Source organism: Oncorhynchus tshawytscha, linkage group LG22 (assembly GCF_018296145.1).
Source record: "Oncorhynchus tshawytscha isolate Ot180627B linkage group LG22, Otsh_v2.0, whole genome shotgun sequence".
NCBI lineage: Eukaryota > Metazoa > Chordata > Actinopteri > Salmoniformes > Salmonidae > Oncorhynchus > Oncorhynchus tshawytscha.
This window is the reverse complement of record NC_056450.1, coordinates 21,522,199-21,548,374: the sequence shown is the minus strand read 5'-3', so window position 1 is coordinate 21,548,374 and position 26,176 is coordinate 21,522,199. Positions and strand designations below refer to the sequence as shown.

The window sequence follows — 26,176 nt, the reverse complement described above, 5'->3', positions numbered from 1 at the left end:
TTTTGCCCACCCCCAGCACCAGGTGTGGCCACTAGCCTATATGAAGGCCCAAAATTGTGTGTTCCTTTCTGCTCTGACAATGGCATGCCCATTCGTGCGAGATGTGGTGGATGAAGAAGCACTTGTGCTGAGGAGAGCCTTCAGGCGAGAAAGGGTCTTCAGGGACCGGTTGGACCCACTGGCCTTCCCTGATGACCATCTATATGAAAGATACAGGTTTTCTGCAGATGGCATCAGGTATCTATGCAGACTACTGGGTCCCAGGATTAAGCACCGCACTGCACGGAGCCATGCACTGAGTGTGGAGCAAATGGTTTGTGTGGCCTTGCGCTTTTTGCTAGTGGAGCCTTCCTGTACTCAGTGGGGGATGCAGAACAGCTGAACAAGGCCACAATTTGCCGCACAATAAGGAGTGTGTGTCTGGCTATCAAAGCATTAGCAGATGTCTTCATCTCCTTCCCTGGCCACAGAAGACTCTGTGACATCAAAGAGGAGTTCTATAGGATTGCAGGTAAGAGGATCTACAAATTACAGGACAACTGTTAACACATAGTAGGATACTCATTACTTTGTGTGACAGGTTTCCCCAATGTCATTGGTGCAGTGGACTGCACACACATAAGGATAAAAGCCCCCTCAGGTGCCCATGAGGCCGATTTTGTGAATAGGAAATCCTTTCACAGCATTAATGTTCAGGTGAACATAACTTTTTGATATTGTCCATTGACGAACACTCTGCATTGCCAGTGATGTGCATTGATTGGTGTAATATTCCTCATCTTATGATTTCAGATGGTCTGCAATGCTGACTGTGTGATCAGCAATGTTGTGGCAAAATGGCCTGGCTCAGTCCATGACTCCAGAATCTTTCGGGCCTCTGAAATCTATCAGTGCCTATCACAAGGTAAGCCACACAACCCCTATTTATAACCATCATGGCTGTGTCAAGAATATCACTGTGTTTATGAGGTAGTAATGATGAGATTTTGTGTTGACAGGTGAATTCTCTGGTGTGTTGCTGGGAGACAGGGGGTATGGCTGCCAGCCTTTTCTCCTGACACCTTTCACAGACCCCCAGGAAGCACAGCAGGCCTACAACCATGCCCATGCCAGGACCAGGGCCAGAGTTGAAATGACCTTTGGCCTCCTGAAGGCACGCTTTCACTGCCTTCACAAATTAAGGGTCAGCCCTGTTAGGGCATGTGATATTACTGTGGCTTGTGCTGTCCTCCACAATGTGGCCTGCCTGAGGAAGGAGAGGGCCCCCAGAGTGCCACCAGCCATGGACTGGGACAATCCGGCAATCTTCCCTGATGACGACAGTGGTCGGCTGCTGAGGGACCAATATGTGTTGAATTATTTTAGTTAGTATGTGTGCTTTCAATTTTGGTTAAATATGTCCTGCGGTGGCAGAGGAATTTGGGTTTTTTGGGTTCGTTTTTGACGAATTTGGCCTCTTATGATGTTTGTGCGGTATACTGTGTGTAATACAAGGCTGCAGGGAGGCTACTGCATCCATTCATTTGTCTGTTCAGTTGATGTGTATGGATTTGTCCTGCATTTATTTTAGTGTGCAGACATGCAGGGTGTGTTATATACAGACCTTTGAATGTGTATGTATCATTTTGTATAATATGCTTGGATTCTGTGCTTTCCATCTTGTAGAGTCACTGTGACTTCAGTTTCGAAAGGAGCTGATGGTTTACCTGCTTTGTTTTGTCCTTATTCAATAAAGGAACATAATGTTACACATTGTGTTTTTATATTCATATGGAATGTGTATTTGTTTATATGACAGAGTACTAGGGCCACACTGAAGAAAAAGGATAAAGTCGTAAATTTATGAGGCTGGTTCTTTCTGCAGAAAAGCTACATATTGTTTTTACAGTTTTGATACTTATGACAATGTGATACTTAATATTCTGGCACATCAGCATGTCTTTGTTTATGAAACCATACTGAAGTACAATTTCACGAAATGCCCCACATCTGTCATTTTAACAACTGTCCTCCTTTAAAACTGGTTACAATATGACTTGTGTTTTTTTTCCCCTCTGTGGCCCTAATATTCTATCATTTTATATATAGCCTTATAGTCTATGGGAAACTGTAAATTATCTAATGATAGCAACATCATCTAAAAATCATTTTTTATCCAAAATCATTGAAATTAATGATCACAAACGTTTAAATAATAACAGTGGGTCTAGTTATATGTGATAACAATGTATAGTGAGCAGTGAAATAACTATTGGTTTCCATTTGTGGTGACTGCTGACTGACATTAGGGATGAGATTAAATAGATCCTGGAATTTAGCCTGGTCTGGAGCAGGCTAGCTCCACAGAATAAATCTCCATGGTAATTTATACCATAACATATCCTCCTGCCCCTATCCATCTTTAGTGCAACCGGATTACGGATCAATTGAGCCAGGATCACCAAGATATCCTGGCTTAATCCCTTATCCTAGTTTTGTGCAACAGGCCCCTGTTCTCCTTTAAAAAATATATATATTTGTTTTTTGTTGTTGTTATTTGTATATATATATAAATTTTTATAGCAGAAAAAAATTGTATACATACAAGTATACAAACAGACAATGATAACATATGCTAGGGGGTACAACAAATTACAGATTATACAAAGACCTTAAAAGATGCACACATATTGATTGTTTTAACAGTTTTCTTATTAGAATAATGTAGAATGGTCTTAATGTACTGCTCGAATTCCTTACAGAAAACACAGAAGAGTGTTTTTTTAAATTGAATGTACATTTATGAATATGACATTTTGCCATTATCACAATTAGATTTGAGGTCAAATTGTTTTTCTTTATCCTTTTTATAGTTAAGGAAACCGAGCAGCACATTCACCCATAAAAAAAACTAAAATCATCAAGAATGTTAACAATTATTAAGCTATTAATATCTTTCCATCATTTCTTTACATGTAGACAATGCCAAAATCAATGCAAAACTTTTTCTGGATTCTCAACACAAAAAGTATTGTTAATGTTAATGCATTTTGAGTTCCTTCATGATTCACAGGGTAATACTTATGGACCATTCTGAAAGAGACCTCTTTGACCTTGTTAACAAAGCAGGTATTTGTGTGGTAATAACCAGACTTTTTTTCCCAACAGATATATATGTCTTTTCTCACCATTTCAATAGCTGCATTTCACAACCTGTGAAAACCTTTGGTGGTAAAAGGACTATCTTGCTGTAACTGTTGGTTTGAGTTATAGAGGGCTATCGTGGTGGTGTGTCCATTAAATCACAGATGGTGGTTTGTGTTTCAATAGGCTGTTGCCCGGTTTATTATTTCAATTGAATTGAAGATGAGAGATTTAAGGATGTGATGGTTAACAGGGATATAAAAACATACATGTATAAAGCAAACAAATTTATCAAACAGTAAATGTTCTCAATAAAATTATAGTATAAATTAAGAAATAAGAACAAACTTACTTTGTCATAAACGCATCCAAAATACACAATATTACAAGAGAAAAGGTGTCTTGTAACAAAACACTGAAACTGAAATAGTACGGTCTGCCAAACTAATTCTTCTTCTTCTTTGGGACTAGGTTGGCGGATCACATCCAACTTAAAGGTGCATACACTGCCACCTACTATGCTAAAGTGAGGCCAGTCACGGCATACCTACATTAAATTATCTTAATTATTCCTGTTCCTAAAAATAAAATAAAAAGTGCAACACCAACTAACCCTACACCTATATACACCACTATTTCATGAAAATATAAATCACCACCCCATTAACTCTTCTCCAGTAAAATATCCTTGAACCAGGTACTTCTCTGCAGTTGCCATCTACACTCAATAAAACCCCACTACCCCGTTCCACTACTTTGACCATATCTGCCCCTGCCAACAGCCTGGGAGGATGGGACACAAATAACTGATGATTGGCTGAGAGAAATTGATGATAAAAACATTGTGGAGGCTGTTTTGTTAAACTTCAGTGTGACATTATCGATCATAGTCTTCTGCTGGAAAAACGTATGCTTTATGGCTTTACACAACCTGCTACATTGTGGATAAAGAGTTACCTGTCTAACAGAACACAGAGGGTGTTCTTTAATGGAAACCTCAAAATAATCCAGGTAGAATCAGGAATTCTCCAGGGCAGCTGTCTAGGCCCCTTACTTTTTTCAATCTTTACTAATGACCTGCCACTTGCTCTGAGTAAAGCCAGTGTGTGTGTATGTACTATGTATGCAAAGGACTCAACACTATACACGTCAGCTACTACAGTGACTGCAACACTTAAAGAGCTGCATTTCGTTTCAGAATGGGTGGCAAGGAATATATTTCTAAAACTAAAAGCATTCACTAAACCCTAAACCTCAGCTAAATCTTGTAATTTATAATGTGTAAATAGAGCAAGTTGAGGTGACTAAACTTCTTGGAGTAACCCTGGATTGTAAACGGTCATGGTCAAAATTGATACAACAGTATCAGTGTTGTATTGATACAACAGTAGCTAAGATCGGGAGAAGTCTGTCCATAATAAAGTTCTGTTCTGCCTTTTTAACATCACTATCAACAAGGCCGGTCCTACAGGGCCTAGTTTTATTGCACCTGGACTACTGTTCAGTCATGGTCAGGTGCCACAAAAAGGGACTTAGGAAAATTGCAATTGGCTGAGAACAGGGCAGCAAAGCTGGTCCTTGGATGTGCACAGAGAGCAAATATTAATAATATGCATGTCAATCTCTCCTGGCTCAAAGTGGAGGAGAGATTGACTTCATCACTACTTATATTTATGAGAGGAATTGATATGTTGAATGCACCGAGCTGTCTGTTTGAACTACTGGCGCACAGCTTGGACACCCATGCATACTCCACAAGATATGCCACCAGAGGTCTCTTCACAATCCCCAAAAACAGAACAGACTATGGGAGGCGCACAGTACTACATAGAGCCATGACTGCATGGAACTCTATTCCACATCAAGTAACTGATGCAAGCAGTAAAATTAGATTTTAAAACATAAAAATACACCTTATGGAACAGTGGGGACTGTGAAGCAACACAAACATAGGCACAGATGCATCAAATCAAATCAAAAATCAAATCAAATTTTATTTGTCACATACACATGGTTAGCAGATGTTAATGCGAGTGTAGCGAAATGCTTGTGCTTCTAGTTCCGACAATGCAGTAATAACGAACAAGTAATCTAACTAACAATTCCAAAAAAAACTACTGTCTTATACACAGTGTAAGGGGATAAAGAATATGTACATAAGGATATATGAATGAGTGATGGTACAGAGCAGCATAGGCAAGATACAGTAGATGATATCGAGTACAGTATATACATATGAGATGAGTATGTAAACCAAGTGGCATAGTTAAAGTGGCTAGTGATACATGTATTACATAAGGATGCAGTCGATGATATAGAGTACAGTATCTACGTATGCATATGAGATGAATAATGTAGGGTAAGTAACATTATATAAGGTAGCATTGTTTAAAGTGGCTAGTGATATATTTACATCATTTCCCATCAATTCCCATTATTAAAGTGGCTGGAGTAGAGTCAGTGTCATTGACAGTGTGTTGGCAGTAGCCACTCAATGTTAGTGGTGGCTGTTTAACAGTCTGATGGCCTTGGGATAGAAGCTGTTTTTCAGTCTCTCGGTCCCAGCTTTGATGCACCTGTACTGACCTCGCCTTATGGATGACAGCGGGGTGAACAGGCAGTGGCTCGGGTGGTTGATGTCCTTGATGATCTTTATGGCCTTCCTGTAGCATCGGGTGGTGTAGGTGTCCTGGAGGGCAGGTAGTTTGCCCCCGGTGATGCGTTGTGCAGACCTCACTACCCTCTGGAGAGCCTTACGGTTGAGGGCGGTGCAGTTGCCATACCAGGCGGTGATACAGCCCGCCAGGATGCTCTCGATTGTGCATCTGTAGAAGTTTGTGAGTGCTTTTGGTGACAAGCCGAATTTCTTCAGCCTCCTGAGGTTGAAGAGGCGCTGCTGCGCCTTCCTCACGATGCTGTCTGTGTGAGTGGACCAATTCAGTTTGTGTGTGATGTGTATGCCGAGGAACTTAAAACTTGCTACCCTCTCCACTACTGTTCCATCGATGTGGATGGGGGGGTGTTCCCTCTGCTGTTTCCTGAAGTCCACAATCATCTCCTTAGTTTTGTTGACGTTGAGTGTGAGGTTATTTTCCTGACACCACACTCCGAGGGCCCTCACCTCCTCCCTGTAGGCCGTCTCGTCGTTGTTGGTAATCAAGCCTACCACTGTTGTGTCGTCCGCAAACTTGATGATTGAGTTGGAGGCGTGCGTGGCCACGCAGTCGTGGGTGAACAGGGAGTACAGGAGAGGGCTCAGAACGCACCCTTGTGGGGCCCCAGTGTTGAGGATCAGCGTGGAGGAGATGTTGTTGCCTACCCTCACCACCTGGGGGCGGCCCGTCAGGAAGTCCAGTACCCAGTTGCACAGGGCGGGGTCGAGACCCAGGGTCTCGAGCTTGATGACGAGCTTGGAGGGTACTATGGTGTTGAATGCCGAGCTGTAGTCGATGAACAGCATTCTCACATAGGTATTCCTCTTGTCCAGATGGGTTAGGGCAGTGTGCAGTGTGGTTGAGATTGCATCGTCTGTGGACCTATTTGGGCGGTAAGCAAATTGGAGTGGGTCTAGGGTGTCAGGTAGGGTGGAGGTGATATGGTCCTTGACTAGTCTCTCAAAGCACTTCATGATGACGGATGTGAGTGCTACGGGCGGTAGTCGTTTAGCTCAGTTACCTTAGCTTTCTTGGGAACAGGAACAATGGTGGCCCTCTTGAAGCATGTGGGAACAGCAGACTGGTATAGGGATTGATTGAATATGTCCGTAAACACACCGGCCAGCTGGTCTGCGCATGCTCTGAGGGCGCGGCTGGGGATGCCGTCTGGGCCTGCAGCCTTGCGAGGGTTAACACGTTTAAATGTCTTACTCACTTCGGCTGCAGTGAAGGAGAGACCGCATGTTTTCGTTGCAGGCCGTGTCAGTGGCACTGTATTGTCCTCAAAGCGGGCAAAAGTTATTTAGTCTGCCTGGGAGCAAGACATCCTGGTCCGTGACTGGGCTGGGTTTCTTCCTGTAGTCCGTGATTGACTGTAGACCCTGCCACATGCCTCTTGTGTCTGAGCCGTTGAATTGAGATTCTACTTTGTCTCTGTACTGGCGCTTAGCTTGTTTGATAGCCTTGCGGAGGGAATAGCTGCACTGTTTGTATTCAGTCATGTTACCAGACACCTTGCCCTGATTAAAAGCAGTAGTTCGCGCCTTCAGTTTCACATGAATGCTGCCATCAATCCACGGTTTCTGGTTAGGGAATGTTTTAATCGTTGCTATGGGAACGACATCTTCAACGCACGTTCTAATGAACTCGCACACCGAATCAGCGTATTCGTCAATGTTGTTGTCTGACGCAATACGAAACATCTCCCAGTCCACGTGATGGAAGCAGTCTTGGAGTGTGGAGTCAGCTTGGTCGGACCAGCGTTGAACAGACCTCAGCGTGGTATACATGGATCTTGTATTGTAGATATGTGGTAGTGGTGGAGTGGGGGCCTGAGGGCACACAGTGTGTTGTGAATGTATTGTAATGTTTTTCAAATTGAATAAACTGCCTTAATTTTGCTGGACCCCGGGAAGGGTAGCTGCTGCCTTGGAAGCAGCTAATGAGGATTCATAATGAATAAAAATACAAATACACCACGCCTCAACTCACCCTGTAACGCAGGGGTGTGCAACTCCAGTCCTCGAGGGCCTGATTGGTGGCACACTTTTTCTCCATCCCTGTGAAACACAGCTAATTAATCAAATTGCATTCTAAACTGAAGATCATGATTAGGTGATTATTGGAGTCAGGTGTGTTAGCTGTAGCTGGGGCAAAACTGTGACACCAATCAGGCCCTCGAGGACTGGAATTGCCCACCCCTGCTGTAACGCTTCTGAAGTTAAATCTCATCTACCCAAATACTTCTCTGCAGCTGCCACCACAACATCTATTTTCTGTGATTTACTTTCCATTTCTGCGGTACAGTTGATAACCATTACTATGAACTCTAAGATGCCAACCTTACTGAAAAATAACTCACACGTTACCCTATCCCTCTGTACTGGCTCAAATCTACTTCTCACTGGGATCCTCTCAGGATCCTTCACCTTTGACCCATCCTCCTCCATTTTCTTCACTGCCTCAGCATATGACACCCTCTGCACTACTCTGACTCTGGCCACTTCTATCTGCCTCTCTCGCAGCTGATACTTCCGATCCCCAACAACATGATCACCCCTACAATTGAAACACACACAACTTTATCCTCCGAACCTTAACAATCCTCTGTCCTATGGTTGCCTCCACACTTCCCACATCTTGGAATCTCCCTCCTCCATACTGCTGCAACATGACCATAAACGTTGCACCTGAAACAGCACAGTGGAGTCTGGACAAAAGCTCTAACAGGATAATTGATGTATCCTAACATGACTTTGTCTGGTAGACTGACTCAAAATGCCTGACAATGACTCCTCTATCTCACCATGCTCCCCACCGGGTCTGCGTCGCACCAAATGGTGGGCCTCACAAACACCAGGAATTTTCAATTGCTCCACACATAACTCAGAAATCACTCTTTTCGATACAAAGTCTTTGTTGCCAACCGTGTAACTAAAATCCTGGACCACACATCACCTCAGGACTGGAGGTATGTTGACACGCAGATCAACCCAGCAGATGACATCCCCAGAGGAAAGATTCTGGCTGAGTTGTCAGCTCCACACAGGTTGAATCATGGCCCTCCATTCCTTCCCCTACCCCCTAATCAGTTGCCAAAGACTCCCTCTGTAGCACCACTGGAGTAACTATCAGAGTTGAGAAAAACACTGTGACTCCGCTGCCACTCACTTCAATACCTGGAATGAACTGATTGAAGCCATTTACCAGTCCATCAACTAAACTCCCCCTCAAAACTCTGGTTCTACAGCTATTGACGGTTCTCAATGTGAGATCCTGCTCCTCCAGCACTCCCAGAGAAATTCCTTCTCAGACGACCTCCATACACTGGAAAGTGGTAAAGTAGTCCCTTTGAAAAGAAGCCTCCAAAACATCTCTCCTGAATTGGACAAGTCTACAGGTCTCATTCGAGTTGGGATCATTCTCCGGAGAGCTGAGACTCTGGAACCAGAACCGGTGCACCCAGCAGTGCTGGATCCGAAGAACGCAATCACTCGCCTCATCAAACACTATGACAAGCTTTCCCATCCTGGTGCTGATAGGTTGTTTGCTGATATCCACTGCCATTTCTAGGTTCTGAAGGGACATCAACAAAATATCTCTAGCCATAAATAATATTCATGCACTTTCACAATAATTACGCATAATTATAATTCATCATGAAATATTCCATGATGCTTAGTTATGTTAGCACAGGTTTTCCTTTATTTCAAAATCAACATATGGGCAAAGACTAATCCATACACAGCCATCATCACTAACACGTGACATAGACAATACAAAATAAATATACATCAACATCTCCATTCACTTTGTTCTTCATTATCAAATAAATATTAAATACGTTCATCCTATTTTTCCTAGTTCATTGCAAAGGTGTCTCAAAATACTTTATGGAAATAAAATAAATGATATAAACAAAAATCTAACTCTTTAAAAAATTATCAAAACTTGTCGGTTACAAAATATTTGCACTTAAAAAAGATCCCAGTATTTCAAATAAATAAGATATATAAAACAATTTATAGTTGATATTTTAAAATATTTCCTCTTTTTCAACAATGCAGAGGATAAACAAGTCCTCTCAGTTGCTGTTTAAAAATGTCTTCAGTGTCATTTTTTTTGTAAAAATAAATAAGTCAATAAATAAATGCTGAATAAATAAGCTAAATTAACACAACATGAATAAATAATATATTAAACAGACTCATATTCACACACAACAATAATAATGAAACCACAAACTATTCCTGGAAGTGCAATATCTATGCCCATAAATACTATCAACATTACTCAATAGGGTTGGAACACAAGTACACTATTTTGGAGCGTATGTTATGATGGGGTATTGGAGCCAGTATACTGCATTCTTAGTCTGTTCTGTACAATTAAAGTGGATGTCTTTTTTTATTATACCCCTCGTAAGGTTCCCAAACACCCACACCAACACAGTTTACTTCAATGCGCACAAAAAACACTTGTGTGTCCATTGATCCTGTTAACCTTCATGCAAACAGGGAGGGGAGCAACATGAAATGGACAACATATTTTCTCCAAAACAAATAAGAGAAAAACCAAGTATATATTCCAAAAGCAAGGGATGATTATTTATGGTTGTTGGGCTGTGTATACCCAGACACCATGTCACCTTGCCTCCTCTACCCTCTTCTACCTCCCTTTCGTATGTTCCATTATGTCTCACCACACTTTTAGAGACTACACTTCGATGCCTTTTACTGCTTGGTTGATGGACTCCAACAGAGCGCGGTTCTCCGGGTTTTGGTAGCAATCTTTATTGGAGAACATATGGGTCAAGGTGTCCACGTAATTATCGAAGTTCTGGTCCGACATAGGTTCCTGCTGAAGTAAACACAAGTAACGCTTTAAAGACAAGTTGTATGCGTTAATTTGTAAGCGAGTGCCGTTGCATTTGTGGAGAGTATGTGGGTGTGCGTGAGTGCATGCATGCTCTGAGTGATCCATCCCTATGTGTAACTCACCATGTGTGGCAGCCGGATGTTGGACAGGCTGCGGATCAGAGCTTGGCTCAGGCCAGACAGCTCCATGTACAGGGCATCGTTCCTCTCCTCGATCTGCTTGTTTTCCTCCTCCATACTCTTCAGGTTCTTCTCCATGGATGAGATCTGGAGCAAAGAACCACCAATCAACCACAGTTCTTCAGTCAGCCACAAACCAGTCAGAAACACTTTTTATACAATCTGTTTTTGATTTTGAATTGAATTAGGAATGTATGGTCGGGACAGTATTTAGTGGGTATTGTTAACAAGTGTCGGACTCACCTGTGTGTGCAGGTTCATCATATCATCCTCCATCTCTGAGTTGGACTCACTCAGTTCCCCAATCTCTTTGTTCAGCTGCTTGATATCTTCATCATTATCCAGAACTGGGGAAATTAAGCAACCAGTAACAACCAATAAAACAACTAGAAACAGTCAAACATAATTGAAGATCATCCCGTTTTACTGATGTATTGTTGACTTGACCCACTCATAATGTTGGGACAAATCCTAACTTCCACTGAAATCAATGCATGACTAAGTGAAAATTTGAGTTAAGTGGAAATGACGATTTTCCCTGTTATGCATAAACTGCCAGATGAAACATTTAAGGTAGTGTATATCCCCAGACTTACCATCGCTGGCCTTGAACTTTGCTGTAATGTACTCGTCTCCAGGGAACCTGCTTCTCTTCTTATTAGCGGAGGCTCTGGGACAACCAGAGAGACTAGGAGCAACAGAAGAGGAAAAGAGAGATGAGGCTAGTGATGGAGCACTGCTAGAATAGCGCCAGTTAGTTTAGTTCATTTTAATATGCCAATCAGTTTTTTGTCCAGTATGTTTTGCTGTGCTTTAAAAACCTGACTAGATGTAAAAATCTATCAAATTAAATGAAATCATAAAATAAACAAACTCAATAATAACCTATAATAGGTTAATTATATTTCAGGTTTAGGCCCAGCTTTGTGTAAAGTGTTTGCACGAACCCCGCCAAAAAACAATTGAATTTGATTGAGTGTAATACCTGCGGTGTGTGAGGAAGCTGCCGTTGGCGTGTCCTGATCCATCACAGCCGGGGGTGGGACAGGTGGGGCCCTCCGTCTTGAAGGCCTTCCAGGAGAAAGGAGAACCGTTGAGGAGCCCCTCCTTCTGACGCCGCGCTGCCAGCGGGCACCCATAGGCACTACGGTGGGTGGCATACTTCCCACTGATGTGGCCCAGGCTGTCACAGCCGGGCACCGGGCATCGACTAATGGAGGGGGGAAAGCCAGGGACGACAGGGAAGGAGAGGGGAAAGGATAGAAAGAGAGAGACAGAGGAAAGCAATCAGTAATAGTTTGAAAACTCGAGGCCCGAATAAAGGGTGGTCTGTTGTGTGGATGGTAAAGAAAAGGAATGGTTTGTCGTGGACCAACCTTAAAAGCTCAGGGTCTTCCTTGTCATCCTTGGTGGGTGTTGTCTTGATGGCACCTTTCTTAGCACGGGGGCATCCAGACAAACTGACAGAGACGTAGAGAGAAATTTGAATAAAGTCCTTTTTTAGATTATCCTCCAGTTGGATTTTCTAGGATTACATTTTTTTTTAAACAAAAGCAATAAATGATCTGTGCATACCTTCTATGGGAGGCGTAGTTTCCAGTGATGTGACCTGATCCATCGCATTCAGGGGTCGGACACCTGGGAGTCAACCAGAGAGAAGTCAGGTCAGCATAGCACTGCATGTGATATTCATATTTGTTGCAAATGTAGAGATGATATGAAAGCGCTTTGTCATAAAAGTAGCTAACACTTTCTCTATGGGATAGAATTTGTTTGCTACAGATCGCAGCAGAGGGAAAACACATCCCCGCACATTGTAGTGACAATACAAAGGGTTCAGTCATGTTAGTATAAAATAGGGTTAGAACAGGGATAGGAAACTCTGGTCAAGGAGGTCCGCAGTGTGTGAAGGTTTTTATTCCAGCCCAGCACTAACACACCTAATTAAAATCCTTGATGTCAGACAACAATTAAGTTTTTAGGTGTGTTGGAGCTGAACTGGAACCATTGCCTGCACACATGCCTGGGTCAGAAAGAAGGAAGGAAGGGGTAATACAAGCACAGACATACTTCAGTTCAGCAGAGTGGGCAGCCATGAGGGTCCGAAGAGACTTATCAGCAAGAGGACAGCCTGACAGACTAGAAGATATGGAAAATATATATATAGACAGAGTATATTGTGTAGTCATTTAATAAGGGCAGAATAAAGGAAAGATCTCGATCACAATCATAACAATGAATATTGTTTACAGGACTCATAGTAGCACATGATAAGAGCAATAGAGTATAGTAATTATTGAAAGTTCACGATTTTTTATACAGATGTGTAGATTAGTTGACATTCAGTGTCAGTGCCTGAAAAACACTATGAATGCAGCTGTAAGACGTACAATGTGAATCAGCGCTACCGACTGCATTGGTTGTAATGCAGGGGAGTAGGGCTGTGTCATACCTCCGATGTGAAGCGTAGTTTCCAGTGATGTGCCCACTGCCATCACAACCTGGGGTGGGACATCTGGAGATAATTGGGAATGATTCGAAATTCATTCATGAATTCGTTCAAAAACATGAGGTTGGATGGCAGTACTACTTTGAACTGAATTCTATATAATGGTGATGTGTCAGCCTTGATATTAGAGTACTAGGTAGAGAGACATAGATAATTAAAATGTAGTTTTTTTAAACTTATAACGTTGTTATGAATGCTGGATTGAAGTTATTTTAGAGGATTCTTACAGTAGAACCTCTTTTTTGCAGTCTTTGGGTGAGAACTGGACCTTGAAGCTGGACGTGGTGACCTCGCCTGGGTACTTCCTGTCCTCCATGCTCTCCTGGGTGATGTCATCATCTTCTGCATCAGAGGAGGTGTAGGAGTGGGCCACATAGTCCATCTGGCAGAAGGTCAAACAAACACAGGTAAGGATGGAGATTATAGTTTATCATTTAATCCACCCTTTATTCAAACCAGGATGTCCCATTAAGGAAAAAAGGTATTTTACAAAGTACATCTGGCAAAGATGACAGCTCCAGTATAAAAAAATCATGCAATCAGAACATAATCACACAAGTCTCACCTTGCCATATTTCCAATTCTCGTGTATCACTGGAAGCTGAGGCTAGAACACACACTAACCTCTCTCAAGACTATTACATTATCATAATTCCAATGGTTTGGTGTTCATCACAGACTTGGCATAAAGCAGTTACCTCATCCTGCTCCTCCTTCTCTTTGGGACAGTTTGGCTTAGTGAAGTCCAGAGGCCCCTCCAACTCCTCCTGTAGGTGGCCCTGGGACGAGGGAACGTCTCCCGGGTGCTGCGAGGAGGAGGAAGAGCAGGGGTCTGGTGATTGCATCCCTTCCATCTTGATGGGCTTCTTCATGCTCAGGTCCAGTGTCCCATTCTCATCCACTTCAATATCTATGTCCTGAAGGTACAAGGACTATGTTAGTGTGTGTGTGTGTGTGTGTGTGTGTGTGTGTGTGTGTGTGTGTGTGTGTGTGTGTGTGTGTGTGTGTGTGTGTGTGTGTGTGTGTGTGTGTGTGTGTGTGTGTGTGTGTGTGTGTGTGTGTGTGTGTGTGTGTGTGTGTGTGTGTGTGTGTGTGTGTGTGTGTGTGTATAGGTGTGTGTGTGTATAGGTGCGTGTGTGTGTGCGTGTGGGTAGTAATGCAGTGTGTCTAATAAATAATTTCAAGAGGGAAGAATATATTCTTTATAAAGTCAACCACAAACAGGCTAGGCTGGGCTGAGCTGGGTAGCAGAGAGGCCTACCTTGCCAGCTGGGTCCTGCTGTTTGGTGCAAAGTTTCTCTGGACTCTCCCAGCAGCGTGTGGACAGGTTCAGAATGGCAGTGGCAGCCATGTGAGCAGCCTCGGCATCATGGGTGTAATCGTAGCCACTGGAGGACGAGGAGGAGCTGCTCTTTGCATATCCTCCCGAGAAGCTATGGCCCGGGGACGTGGCCTTAGGGAATGGTTTAGCTGTAGAGGAGAGAGAGGGTGGGTGTGTGCAAATTAGAATTTACCTTCACAGTATAACACGCACCAAGCCGCCATTACAGTTCTCCTATAACCAGCAGGGTCGTGATCCTAGACTACCAACCAATTTCTCTCATGAATACTGATGTGAAACGAAAAAGTTATGTTTTGTTAGTTAAAGGGACAGTTCACCCAAATTACAAAATGACATTCATTTCCTTACCCTGTAAGCAATCTATGGGCAAGGTAAGACAGCAATAAATGCCATAGTTTAGTTTCCCTGGCACTGTTTTCACATGCTAACGTTTAAGGAAGTCATGAGACTTATGTTTGCATTTTTCATGCATCATGTTCAACTCATCTATACGTGACTTTGTTGAGCTTCAAAATCAATTGGGGGAGATACTCTACACCCAAACAGCTACAGACCTATATCTATCCTACCCTGCCTTTCTAAGATCTTCAAACAGATTACCAACCATTTTGAATCCCACCGTACCTTCTCCGCTATGCAATCTGGTTTCAGAGCTGGTCACGGGAGCACCTCAGCCACGCTCAAGGTCCTAAACGATATCATAACCGCCATCGATAAGAGACATTACTGTGCAGCCGTATTCATTGACCTGGCTAAAGCTTTCGACTCTGTCGATTACAACATTCTTATTGGCAGATACAACAGCCTTGGATTCTCAAATGATTGCCTCGCCTGGTTCACCAACTACTTCTCTGATAGAGTTCAGTGTGTCAAATCGGGGGCCTGTTCTCCGGACCTCTGACAGTCTCTATGGGGGTGCCACAGGGTTCAATTCTCGGGCCGACTCTCTTCTCTGTATACACCAATGATGTCGCTCTTGCTGCTGGTGATTCTCTGATCCACCTCTACGCAGACGACACCATTCTGTATACATCTGGCCCTTCTTTGGACACTGTGTTAACTAACCTCCAGACGAGCTTCAATGCCATACAACACTCCTTCCGTGGCCTCCAACTGCTCTTAAATGCAAGTAAAACTAAATCATGCTCTTCAACCGATCGCTGCCCGCACCTGCCCGCCCATCCAGCATCACTACTCTGGACGGTTCTGACTTAGAATATGTGGACAACTACAAATACCTAGGTGTCTGGTTAAACTGTAAACGCTCCTTCCAGACTCACATTAAACATCTCCAATCCAAAATTAAATCTAGAATCGGCTTCGTATTTCGCAGCAAAGCCTCCTTCACTCACGCTGCCAAACATACCCTTGTAAAAAGGACCATCCTACCGATCCTTGACTTCGGCGATGTCATTTACAAAATAGCCTCCAACACTCTACTCAGCAAATATCACAGTGCCATCCGTTTTGTCACCAATGCCCCATATACTACCCACCACTGCGAGCTGTACGCTCTCGTTGGCTGGCCCTCGCTTCATACTCGTCGCCAAACCCACTGGCTCCAAGACATCTACAAGTCTCTGCTAGGTAAAACCCCGCCTTATCTCAGCTCACTGGTCACCATAGCAGCACCCGCTCGTAGCACGTGCTCCAGCAGGTATATCTCACTGGTCACCCCATAGTCAATTCCTCCTTTGGCTGCCTCTCCTTCCAGTTCTCTGCTGCCAATGACTGGAACGAACTGCAAAAATCACTGAAGTTGGAGACTCTTATCTCCCTCACTAGCTTTAAGCACCAGCTGTCAGAGCAGCTCACAGATCACTGCACCTGTACCTAGCCCATCTGTAAATAGCCCATCCAACTACCTCATCCCCATACTGTATTTATTTATTTATCTTGCTCCTTTGCACCCCAGTATCTCTACTTGCACATTCATCTTCTGCACATTCTACCATTCCAGTGTTTAATTGCTATATTGTAATCACTTCGCCACCATGGCCTATTTATTGCCTTACCTCCCTTATCCTACCTCATTTGCACATGCTGTATATAGACTTTTAAAAATAAAACAAATAAAATATAATAAATGCTAATATCAGTCTCATGACTTGAATAAGAATGTGGAAACAGTGCCAGGGAAACAAACCAGAGTATGAATGGCTGTGATACCTTGTCCATAGAATGCTTACAGAGTAGAAAAAACGATGTCATTTTGGTTTCCAACAGAAATTCAACAAATGCCAAGATCATCTTACATTTGAAGGCTTTGGGTGAGGTTTGACTGGTGGTGGGTATCTTTGGAACCAGCAAAGGCTTCCCAAACACCTGGACGTCGAAGCTTGCATAGTCGAAGGAGACCTTGGAATATTTCTCCAGCTCTTTGGCCAGGTTGGCACGGGGTGTGGCAGGCACCATGTTGGGTCTGTAGCCATACTGAGGGATCTCCAGCTGCTTCACAAAACACATTGGTCTGTGAGAGAGAGAGAGAGAGAGAGAGAGAGAGAGAGAGAGAGAGAGAGAGAGAGAGAGAGAGAGAGGAGGTGAAAGGTAAGAGACAGAGGTGGTAAAACAGTCAGAACATTTTGTATAAGAGAAGGGGTAAAAGATTAGTAAAATGCATCAGATGGACAGCTATTGTCGTAAGTGGAGATATGGAGAAAGGGAGGACCAGATAGGGCTCACCGGAGAACTCTGTCTGAATGGGGGCTCCCAGTTGGGGGCTCGCTGACTGAAGGCTGGGGGTGACTGGGGGTGACATGGCCTCCCTTGGAGAGTTTCTCTGCAGCTGCTATGGGACAACCGGAAAGACTGAGAGGGACAAAGAGAGATAGTGAAAATGTATACATTTTCTCATAGAATTCCACCGGAAATAGAAGGCCAATGTCAGGTTGTAATTGTTGGACAGTATAATACCTGCGGTGTGTGTTGCGATTGCTGTTTACGTGACCCTGGCCTATGCATCCTGGAGTTGGACACTTCAGCACGTTCTCATGCATGGCCAGTACTAGGGAGAGATAGACAGAGAGATATAAGAATGTGTGTCAATTGTTCAAAGGAGTACGTGTAATGTTTCGCTGTTAGAACTTTGGTATTAGAGTGTTAGTGCTCTGCTAGTACTCACTCTCAGGTGGGATCCTATCTTTGTGAGGGCACCCAGAGAGGCTGCGGTGGTGGGGGTACAGCCCAGTCACATGGCCCGTCCCATCACACCCAGGGGTAGGGCATTTCACCTCCTTCTTTTCTGGATAGGAAGGGGAGAGATGTTGAGTGAGCAAAATCCCTAACAATTGGAACATGATTCTGATTCTATGGCGGGTTAAAAGATATCCTGATAAAGCATAAACTGTCCTACCTTTGCTGTGGTGTCCTCTGTGTCGCATGGCTTGGTCCATGGCTTTGCTGGCCCTGTCGTCGGGGCTGTGGTAGTGCTGGTGCTCTGGAGACTGTTGGTCGACGTGCGGCCCTCTCACCTGCTCGGCCTTCAGGGCGATGGCTTGCTCCAGCAGTCCCAAGTTCCCCCGGGTCATATCCCAGGTCTCTGAGTCATCTGTCACACCCGAACCCTGTGAGAGACAGTCATCTTCCTCCTCCTCTTCCCCCTCCTCTTCCTCAGATCGTATCTCAATGACCACTGTGGTAGGTGGGGCTTTGTGAGAGTCGTGGTCCTCTTCTTCCACCTCCCCTGCTTCTGTTTCCTCCTCCTCTTCTTCCTCCTCCTCTTCTTCCTCCTCCTCTTCCTCCTCTTCAGTCAACGGGGAACCAATCTTTACCTCCCCCGCTGCCACTTCTGTATCCTCACATTCCTGAGCAGGAGTACTAGGGGAAAGAGGGATGGCAGGCTCCATGTAGACCACCTCATCCTCCTCTTCCTCCTTTTCTTCCTCTACCTCCTCTTCCTCCTCTTCCACCTCCTCCTTCTCTTCCTCCTCCTCCTCCTTTTCCTCACCCTTCTTCTCTTCTTCCTCATCTCCCTCCTCTTTTGCCAGATGCCTGCTATAGTCGCCACTGGAATACTGGTGATCTGAGATCTCCTGACTCACAAATTGCCTCTCCTCCTCTTTCTCTTCCTCCCCTCCTTCCTCCTCCTCCTCCTCTCCTACCTCCTCCTTTTGCTTCTCCTCACTCTCTGCTCTCCCTGTTTCATTGTCGCCTATGGGATGCTCTATTGTTCTGTGTGCATCAACTGTATCCTCATCTTCCTCATCCTCCTCCTCAGCGGCCTGTATCTCTGCCACTACTTGCACCTCCTCTTTGTGTCTGTCTGCCTCTGCCTCTGCTTCTGCCTCTGTGGAAGCTTGCTGTTGGGTTGTGGTGGCTGTGTCCTTCTGCGAAGTCCCTGCTTCAGGTGCAGCTATGGTGTCGGACTCGACCGACGTCTCTTTTTCGGTGTCTTCGGGTATCATCTGTGAGCAATCGGCTGTGTACAGTGCAGAGTTGATAGGTTATTGCTAAATAATGAGCTCTCCCTGTATTTGTCTTTCCATCAATACTTACTTTAGTATCATTATCAATCTGTACCACTGCAATAGCCAATAGCAATCCATGATAAATGTGATATATTCCTTGGATTCTGGTCTTCTCTTGACTCACCTTTCATGGACATGGCTGGGTTTGGCATTTTGCTATTTTCCTTCTCTTTCTGCTCCTCCTCCTCTGACTCCTCCCCCTCCTTATGCTCTGCCTCACTGGCAGCGTCACTGTCTGCTGTGTTGAAGCCCTCGTCCATGGCCAACTTCAGCGGCAGGGTCTTTTTCTTGGGGGCGGGTTGATTCTCTTCTGCCTCTGTCTCCACAAGTTTCCTCTTCTTCACTATTGGGCATCCAAGAATGCTATGGGTGCAAGGTGAGGAGATGGGTGTTAAAGTCTTACTCCAGTCTCCTTTTCATCTCATTTAACACCTGATTTACTTAACAAAAGGCACATCTCAATAGATGGTCCAGGTATCCTCATGACATGGTGCAAGTGGGGGGAGGAGCCTTTCCTCTTTGGTTCTCTACTGTTCCTTGAGCAAGGAGGGTGGCCGATGACATCACAAAGTCACCATCAGACCAATGCCCTACTCCTTGAAGTTTGCAGTTGTCTAAAAAACACTATTTTGCTCAAAACATATTTTTTTACCCTTTAGTGTATGTACTGTATTTATACATGTGATATTGTTTTTCAACAGGTAAAGTTAAAAAATCACTGGAGAACTGGAGAACGAATTACCCTTAATACCACTATATGTGGTATTTTTAATGGAGCTTTTTCTCAATTTAATAGTATTTGTATTTAAAAAAAACTGTGTTAGCAGAGGAACTTGAGAGCTAAGAGTTGGTGGTGGTTAGTCTAGTTAGTATATCATACCTTCTGTGTCGTGAATATCTCCCAATGACATGGCCTGAACCATCGCACCCGGGGGTGGGGCAGCTACTTAGTGATACAAACAGAAAACAAACATTTGTTTTATTCATTTTGCACAATGAATACGTTCAAACTTTGTATGTGCTTTTCAGTTCATCACCAGCCTAGTTTATTTGCTCTGAATCTCTGCATGCTCTGGTTTTAGTGCACCCAACCAGTCTAAAGCCATATTGTATTTTTCAGGACTACATGTATACAGTAATAAGACAACTGTGTGGCTGGATTCAATACAGTAGCAGAAAAAACCCTATTCTCTCACCTTAACTCTGCTCCCACGAGTTCAACGGGTACTGGGGAATAAAAAGACAGAGAGACAACATCATAAGACACACACTTATCCTAAATACACGACAAAGGAAGCCGTTTCAATTAGTGTGTGTGAATGTGTGGCTGCGTGCGGTGGCTGCGTGCGGTGGCTGCGTGCGGTGGCTGCGTGCAGTGGCTGCGTGCGGTGGCTGCGTGCGTGCCTACTGTACGTGCATGTGTGTTTGGCCCCAGCTCACCTCTGATGCCTTTTGAGCGGGTCCGGGTTCTCGTTTCTGCTGTGTCCTGACTCATCTGAAACACACAGAGTGTCATGACACTGCACTTACTATCTGTCTCTCTTTCTCTTTTTCACACACACACACACACACACACACACACACACACACACACACACACACACACACACACACACACACACAGCTTCTCACTTTGATTCGAAGGCTCCTCTTGGTCTCACAGAATCTGCTTATTCTGTCTCCTCGCGTCCACCTCTGGTTCAGCAGCTGCCCTCTGAACTCATGTTCTATTGGAGAGGAGAGACATAGGACACACAGTCAAGGTTATACAACAACAGCATACAGCATACATCAGGGTTGGGCAAACCTTTTGGCTCGAGAGGCCCATCGGGATTTCGAAATTCAATGGAGGGCCGCACAGAGGCCTGGATATTGGAACATTGCTGTGAGGACTTGTTTCCATTCAGCCACAAAAGCATTAGTGAGGTCGGGCACTGATGTTGGGCAATTAGGCTTGGCTTGCAGTCGGTGTTCCAATTCATTCCAAAGGTGTTCAATGGGGTTGAGGTCAGGGCTCTGTGCAGGCCAGTCAAGTTCTTCCACACTGATCTCGACAAACCATTTCTGTATTGACCTCGCTTTGTGCATGGGGTCATTGTCATGCTGAAACAGGAAAGGGCCTTCCCCAAACTGTTGTCACAAAGTTGGAAGCATAGAATTGTCTAGAATGTCATTGTATGGTGTAGCATTAAGATTTCCCTTTCTTGGAAATAAGTGGCCTAGCCTGAACTATGAAATATGAAAAAAAAGCCCCAGACGATTATTCCTCTTCCACCAAACTTTACAGTTGGCACTATGCATTCGGGCAGGTAGCGTTCTCTCCACCAAACCAAGATTTGTCCACTGGACAGCCAGAAGGTGAAGCGTGATTAATCACTCCAGAGAATGCATTTCCACTGCTCCAGAGTCCAATGGCGGCAAGCTTTACCGCACTCCAGCCGATGATTGGCATTGAGCATAGTGATCTTAGGCTTATGTGCGGCTGCTCGGCCATGGAAACCCATTTCATGAAGCTCCTGACAAACAATTATTGTGCTGACGTTGCTTCCAGAGGAAGTTTGGAACAAGATAGTGAGTGTTGCAACAGAGGACAAGAGGATTTTAAGCGCTTCACGCTTCAGCGCTCGGTGGTCCCATTCAGTGAGCTTGTGTGGCCTACCACTTCGTGGCTGAGCCGTTGTTGCTCCTAGATGTTTCCACTTCACAATAACAGCACTTATAGTTGACCGGGGAAGCTATAGCAGGGCAGATATTTGGCGAACTGACTTGTTAGAAAGGTGGCATCCTATGACGATGCCACATTGAAAGTCACTGAGCTCCTCAGTAAGGCCATTCTACTGCCAGTGTTTGTCTATGGAGATTGCATGGCTGTGTGCTAGATTTTATACACCTGTCAGCAACCGGTGTGGCTGAAATAGAAGAATCCACTCATTTGAAGGGTATCCACATACTTTTGTATATATTGTGTACATACTTAGACAGGCCTATAGTGGTGACTTCCTAACCTAACCTTCCTTCCTAACCTATTAGGGATACTGTGTGACATGCTTTATTTTTTCCGTGTATGGCAATTTCATTCCATGACATAATGTAATATTAATTGTTGGTGTTCTTATTCGTTGTTCTTATTATTTGTGTACAAATGTTCTAAAAAGATTAAACACAAAACGATCCTTGAAGGGCACCCCTAGAAAATCATCACATGTTCAATCTGGACAGAGCTACAGGTAAAAACGGTGGATGGTTGATAACAGGGTGATAAATAACCATGACTGTTATTGCAAACACAACAAGCTCCCCATACACAATAGGGCTGTGTGGTTGGGATTCTCCCAGAGAAATATAAGAGAACAATACAGTAGGCCGAAAAGTACAGAAGGCCTGCCCATGTGCTATCACTAGCACTGTTAAATCAATGACATTACACTGTTCCAAGATCATGTTGCGTTAAACATGCAGCAATGTGCAAAAAAATATGTATCATATAGCATTTTAGGCATCCCTATGATTAGGCCTACTTGGCCTATATAGTTGGACGTTATAACCAGTGGTGATTATATTGTTTGAGGAATAGACTTTAATGAACCAGACAGTTAATCAGTATATACTAAAATATTAAACTGCATTTACAACAGAAATGCAACTAGCCTACCCAAAGCCTCCTCCTCGACCATGTTAGCCTATTTTTCATCTCTCTTGCACATAATGGAATTAGACCTAAAGGCCTAGAGTAGGACACATTTGAATACATTTAAATTATTTATGAATATGTGTTTAAAGAGAAAGAAAATGGCTTCGTGGCTTTGTTTATCGGCCTTGCACAAAAACACCACGGTGCTGTCCATGGTGCTGCTAACACGACCTCACACACTCCGCTATGACACAACGTCTTCAAGTTAATCGGTCTTGCTTTAGTGAGAGAGAGCCTTCAAATATCAAGTTTGGGTGTGTTTTTCTAGTGCTATTATAATAATAAGGTCGTTGTAATGGCACTCTTAGCGCACATAGCCCCGGGAGATGGTGACATTTGAGGGGCACATGATCATCGGCTCTCGGATATGTAGCTCCACCTCCCCCAGTTTCCTACTGACACATTTATACAGTCATTGACTACAAACACGACCCCCTGCGAGCCAAGTAGGAAAGCACAGGCAAATAGCACAGGCAAAGCAGCAGTAGGCCCATTGCAAAGCCACTTTGTAACCAAATAACATGCCGGTTTAGGCCTTGATCATCGATTGAACATCCACACACAGACATATAAAGACAAGAAACATACACGAGATAAGAACAAGAAAAGTAGGCTACATTGCACGTATAAAGGCATATGCCTCTCCGGATTGCAAAAACACAAAATGACTTTAACAATAGAACCCTAAACCGAAACAAATATGCCTAGTGGTTCAAATATTATTTTATATTATCACCCCGGTAGTCTACTTTTTTATAGGCTCTTCGTGATGGAAAGAAAGGATAAACCATAAAATACAATTACATGGCTATGTACAATGCCACACAATAGGCCTGCAGCTTTCAAACTTATCAACATTAGGTCTTATATGCCTCTTTTCTCGAAGTTTCAGAAACCCTAAGCAACACGAAGTCCGATACAAATCTCACATTAATGTTTTTACAAACTGTGAACAATATAGCTTATCTGAAACTCATATCAAAACGATCAACATTTTTTTTAAAGGGGACTATCAAAAGAGTTCGTCATTCGTCCGAAATGACATTCTCTGGCCGTTTGGATTACTTTTGGATTACCAAAACAGAACTGTGTGTTCTGTTTGTTCATGCCATAAATCTATAGTACTGAAGGTTGTGTGAAATAAGATACAATTATGTTCTATATGAATTAGCATCCTAAAGAGAATGCATCTTTAAGAATTAAGACCGGGACATCCATTAGGCGATAGAAACCAACAGCAATGGATGTTCGCGAAAAGATAATACATATGTTTACAATCTGATTTCAAATACATTTGAGGAACACACGCATTTAACTATACTACAGAATTTGAAACCATAATATGATTATATATACCATTATTGAATGGCTCTGGTTGCTTCGTTGTTTTCAAGTAGGTAAGGCGGGCCTCCTGAATCCTATTTCAACAACTTCTTCTCAGCGTTGAATACTACCTCCACAATATCCCCGCAACTCTTTCATTGACCGTTAGAGACATCAAACATAATCCGGAGCTCAGTGCTCTTCCACCAGTCTTCAGTTTACAAAAGCGGCATTACTCCAACTTTAAATGTAGAATAGCCTACTCCAAAATCCATAAGCAAAAAAACATGGCTTCATTTGCCTTTGTCAGCGAGAACAGGCCTACGTAATATTGCCTTACCTTTCGCTCATGGGTCATTGTTCACCCCTCCCCCCATGCTCTGACATCACCATAGCAAAGCCCACAACATAGCAAAGCCCACAATCTAAGAGGTGGCTTCGGGTACTCCGGTATTTTTTTTAGATCAGTTATCATGCTGCAGCATCAATCATAATTTGTTGTAGTCTACACCCTCCATCAGCATCAGTATCAAGGTAAATCTAAGCACCGTAAAAATATTTTGAAGATTTCAGTAGCCGGGGTGGTGCGTGCCTTAGTTTCAGCACCATGGACAGTAGCTAGAGCGCTCTGCTAAAACGGCGGTCCATAAACATACTGTAACGTTGGTCCTTTTAGATGTGGTAACTACTCTCAGAGCTAAGTATAAACAATTTTCCAATTCACACCGATTTAAATTCCTTCAAAGTTAACTTAAATACCGATGGATTTTTTTGAAGAAAAAAACTATCGATTGCATGGTGTCTGTTACAGGCAATGTCTTCGTAGCACAAAAACTGAAACATTGGTGTCAAGGCAAAAAAAAAGCCCTCTCAGAGGGAACTAGTTTTTCTCCGCAAAATATGATTAGACCTACAGCCTGAGCGCCTCTGGACAATGTAGTAGTAACCCTACAGTCTTTATTTAACCAGGCAAGTCAGTTTAGAACAAATTCTAATATACAATTACGGCCTACCCCGAACGACGCTAGCCCAATTGTGCGCCGCCCTATGGGACTCCCAATCATGGCCGGTTGTGATACAGCCTGGAATCGAACCAGTCGGTCTGTAGTGACCCCTCTAGCGCTGAGATACAGACCGCTGCGACACTCGGGAGCACAATAAGTATCTTTGCCTATATTTGATCTCTACTGATTTTGTTTTGATGAAAATCAAATAATGTTACATAAAAAAATCTACCTTAGAACAATGTATTGTTTAAATAGAGTAGGCTAATGAATGCTAATATAACCATGAATATATAGGTTATGACCATAATCTAGGTCTAATCACAAATCATGAAGCCTATACCTATACACATTTGGAAAACCAATCAATAAACAAAACGAATATGCTATTAGTAGTTTTATAGTAGTATACACTTTTGAATGCGTGTAAATAAATGCTTTTACTTGGTGGGCATATAAAGTACCCTAGTAGGCCTAGTTTAAACACCTCAAACGTCCGGTTGTAAATATGGTGAAAGAATTATCAACATTTTGGCACTGTTAAAGCTGGAGAAACTTCAAAAGAGTTTTGCATATTTAAAGTCTCAACTCCTCTTCGGTTACCAGCTGGGGCCATTTTCTCCCCCATCTCAGTCACGTTTTAAAGCCCCAGTGCAGATGGACAGCCCTGCTCTGGAATACAATCAGCGTCGGATCTGCTATGACTGGGACATGCTGTATAAATATTACATGGTGGGTGACCGACGAGAGGGTAGGCTGCTCTCTCGACTCCCCAAAAACAGATGGACCAATCTGACAGACTCCCCCACCCCGCACAAAAATGTTTAATACGCCTGCAGCCTGACGTCTCCTATACAGAGTTAAGAGCCACTAATCCCTGAGGGGACAAAACTTTCCTTTGTCTAACAAAGTGTCTGAACAGAGTGTGAGTTCAGGAAATCTTTGGTCAGCACAAAGGGCCTTGTGTGGTTAGGATTCAACATTGTTTTTCTGTTAATATATATTCG

General features: G+C 43.5%; 2 protein-coding genes across 2 annotated transcripts; both read right to left on the bottom strand.

Moving 5' to 3' along the window:
* Positions 1 to 9,465: 9,465 nt before the first annotated feature.
* Positions 9,466 to 18,578, bottom strand: LOC112222065 (myelin transcription factor 1-like). The gene is made up of 16 exons (XM_024384644.2): positions 18,038 to 18,578; positions 17,807 to 17,926; positions 17,599 to 17,689; positions 17,368 to 17,493; positions 16,941 to 17,155; positions 14,605 to 14,813; positions 14,042 to 14,260; positions 13,571 to 13,725; positions 13,287 to 13,349; positions 12,410 to 12,472; positions 12,211 to 12,294; positions 11,820 to 12,044; positions 11,431 to 11,522; positions 11,078 to 11,181; positions 10,778 to 10,921; positions 9,466 to 10,637 (listed from the first exon to the last, which is right to left on the bottom strand). The coding sequence occupies exons 1-16, from the start codon at positions 18,528 to 18,530 to the stop codon at positions 10,494 to 10,496; spliced, it is 2,547 nt and encodes an 848-aa protein (XP_024240412.2). The 5' UTR covers positions 18,531 to 18,578; the 3' UTR covers positions 9,466 to 10,493.
* Positions 18,579 to 18,617: 39 nt separating this feature from the next.
* LOC121840448 (myelin transcription factor 1-like) lies at positions 18,618 to 24,966 on the bottom strand (the record flags this gene model as incomplete). Its single annotated transcript, XM_042303922.1, has 7 exons — positions 24,199 to 24,966; positions 20,784 to 20,878; positions 20,592 to 20,646; positions 20,348 to 20,378; positions 20,032 to 20,094; positions 19,276 to 19,514; positions 18,618 to 19,102 (listed from the first exon to the last, which is right to left on the bottom strand). Coding segments are annotated over exons 3-7 (873 nt in total), but the record flags the coding sequence as incomplete, so codon positions are not given.
* Positions 24,967 to 26,176: the final 1,210 nt, after the last annotated feature.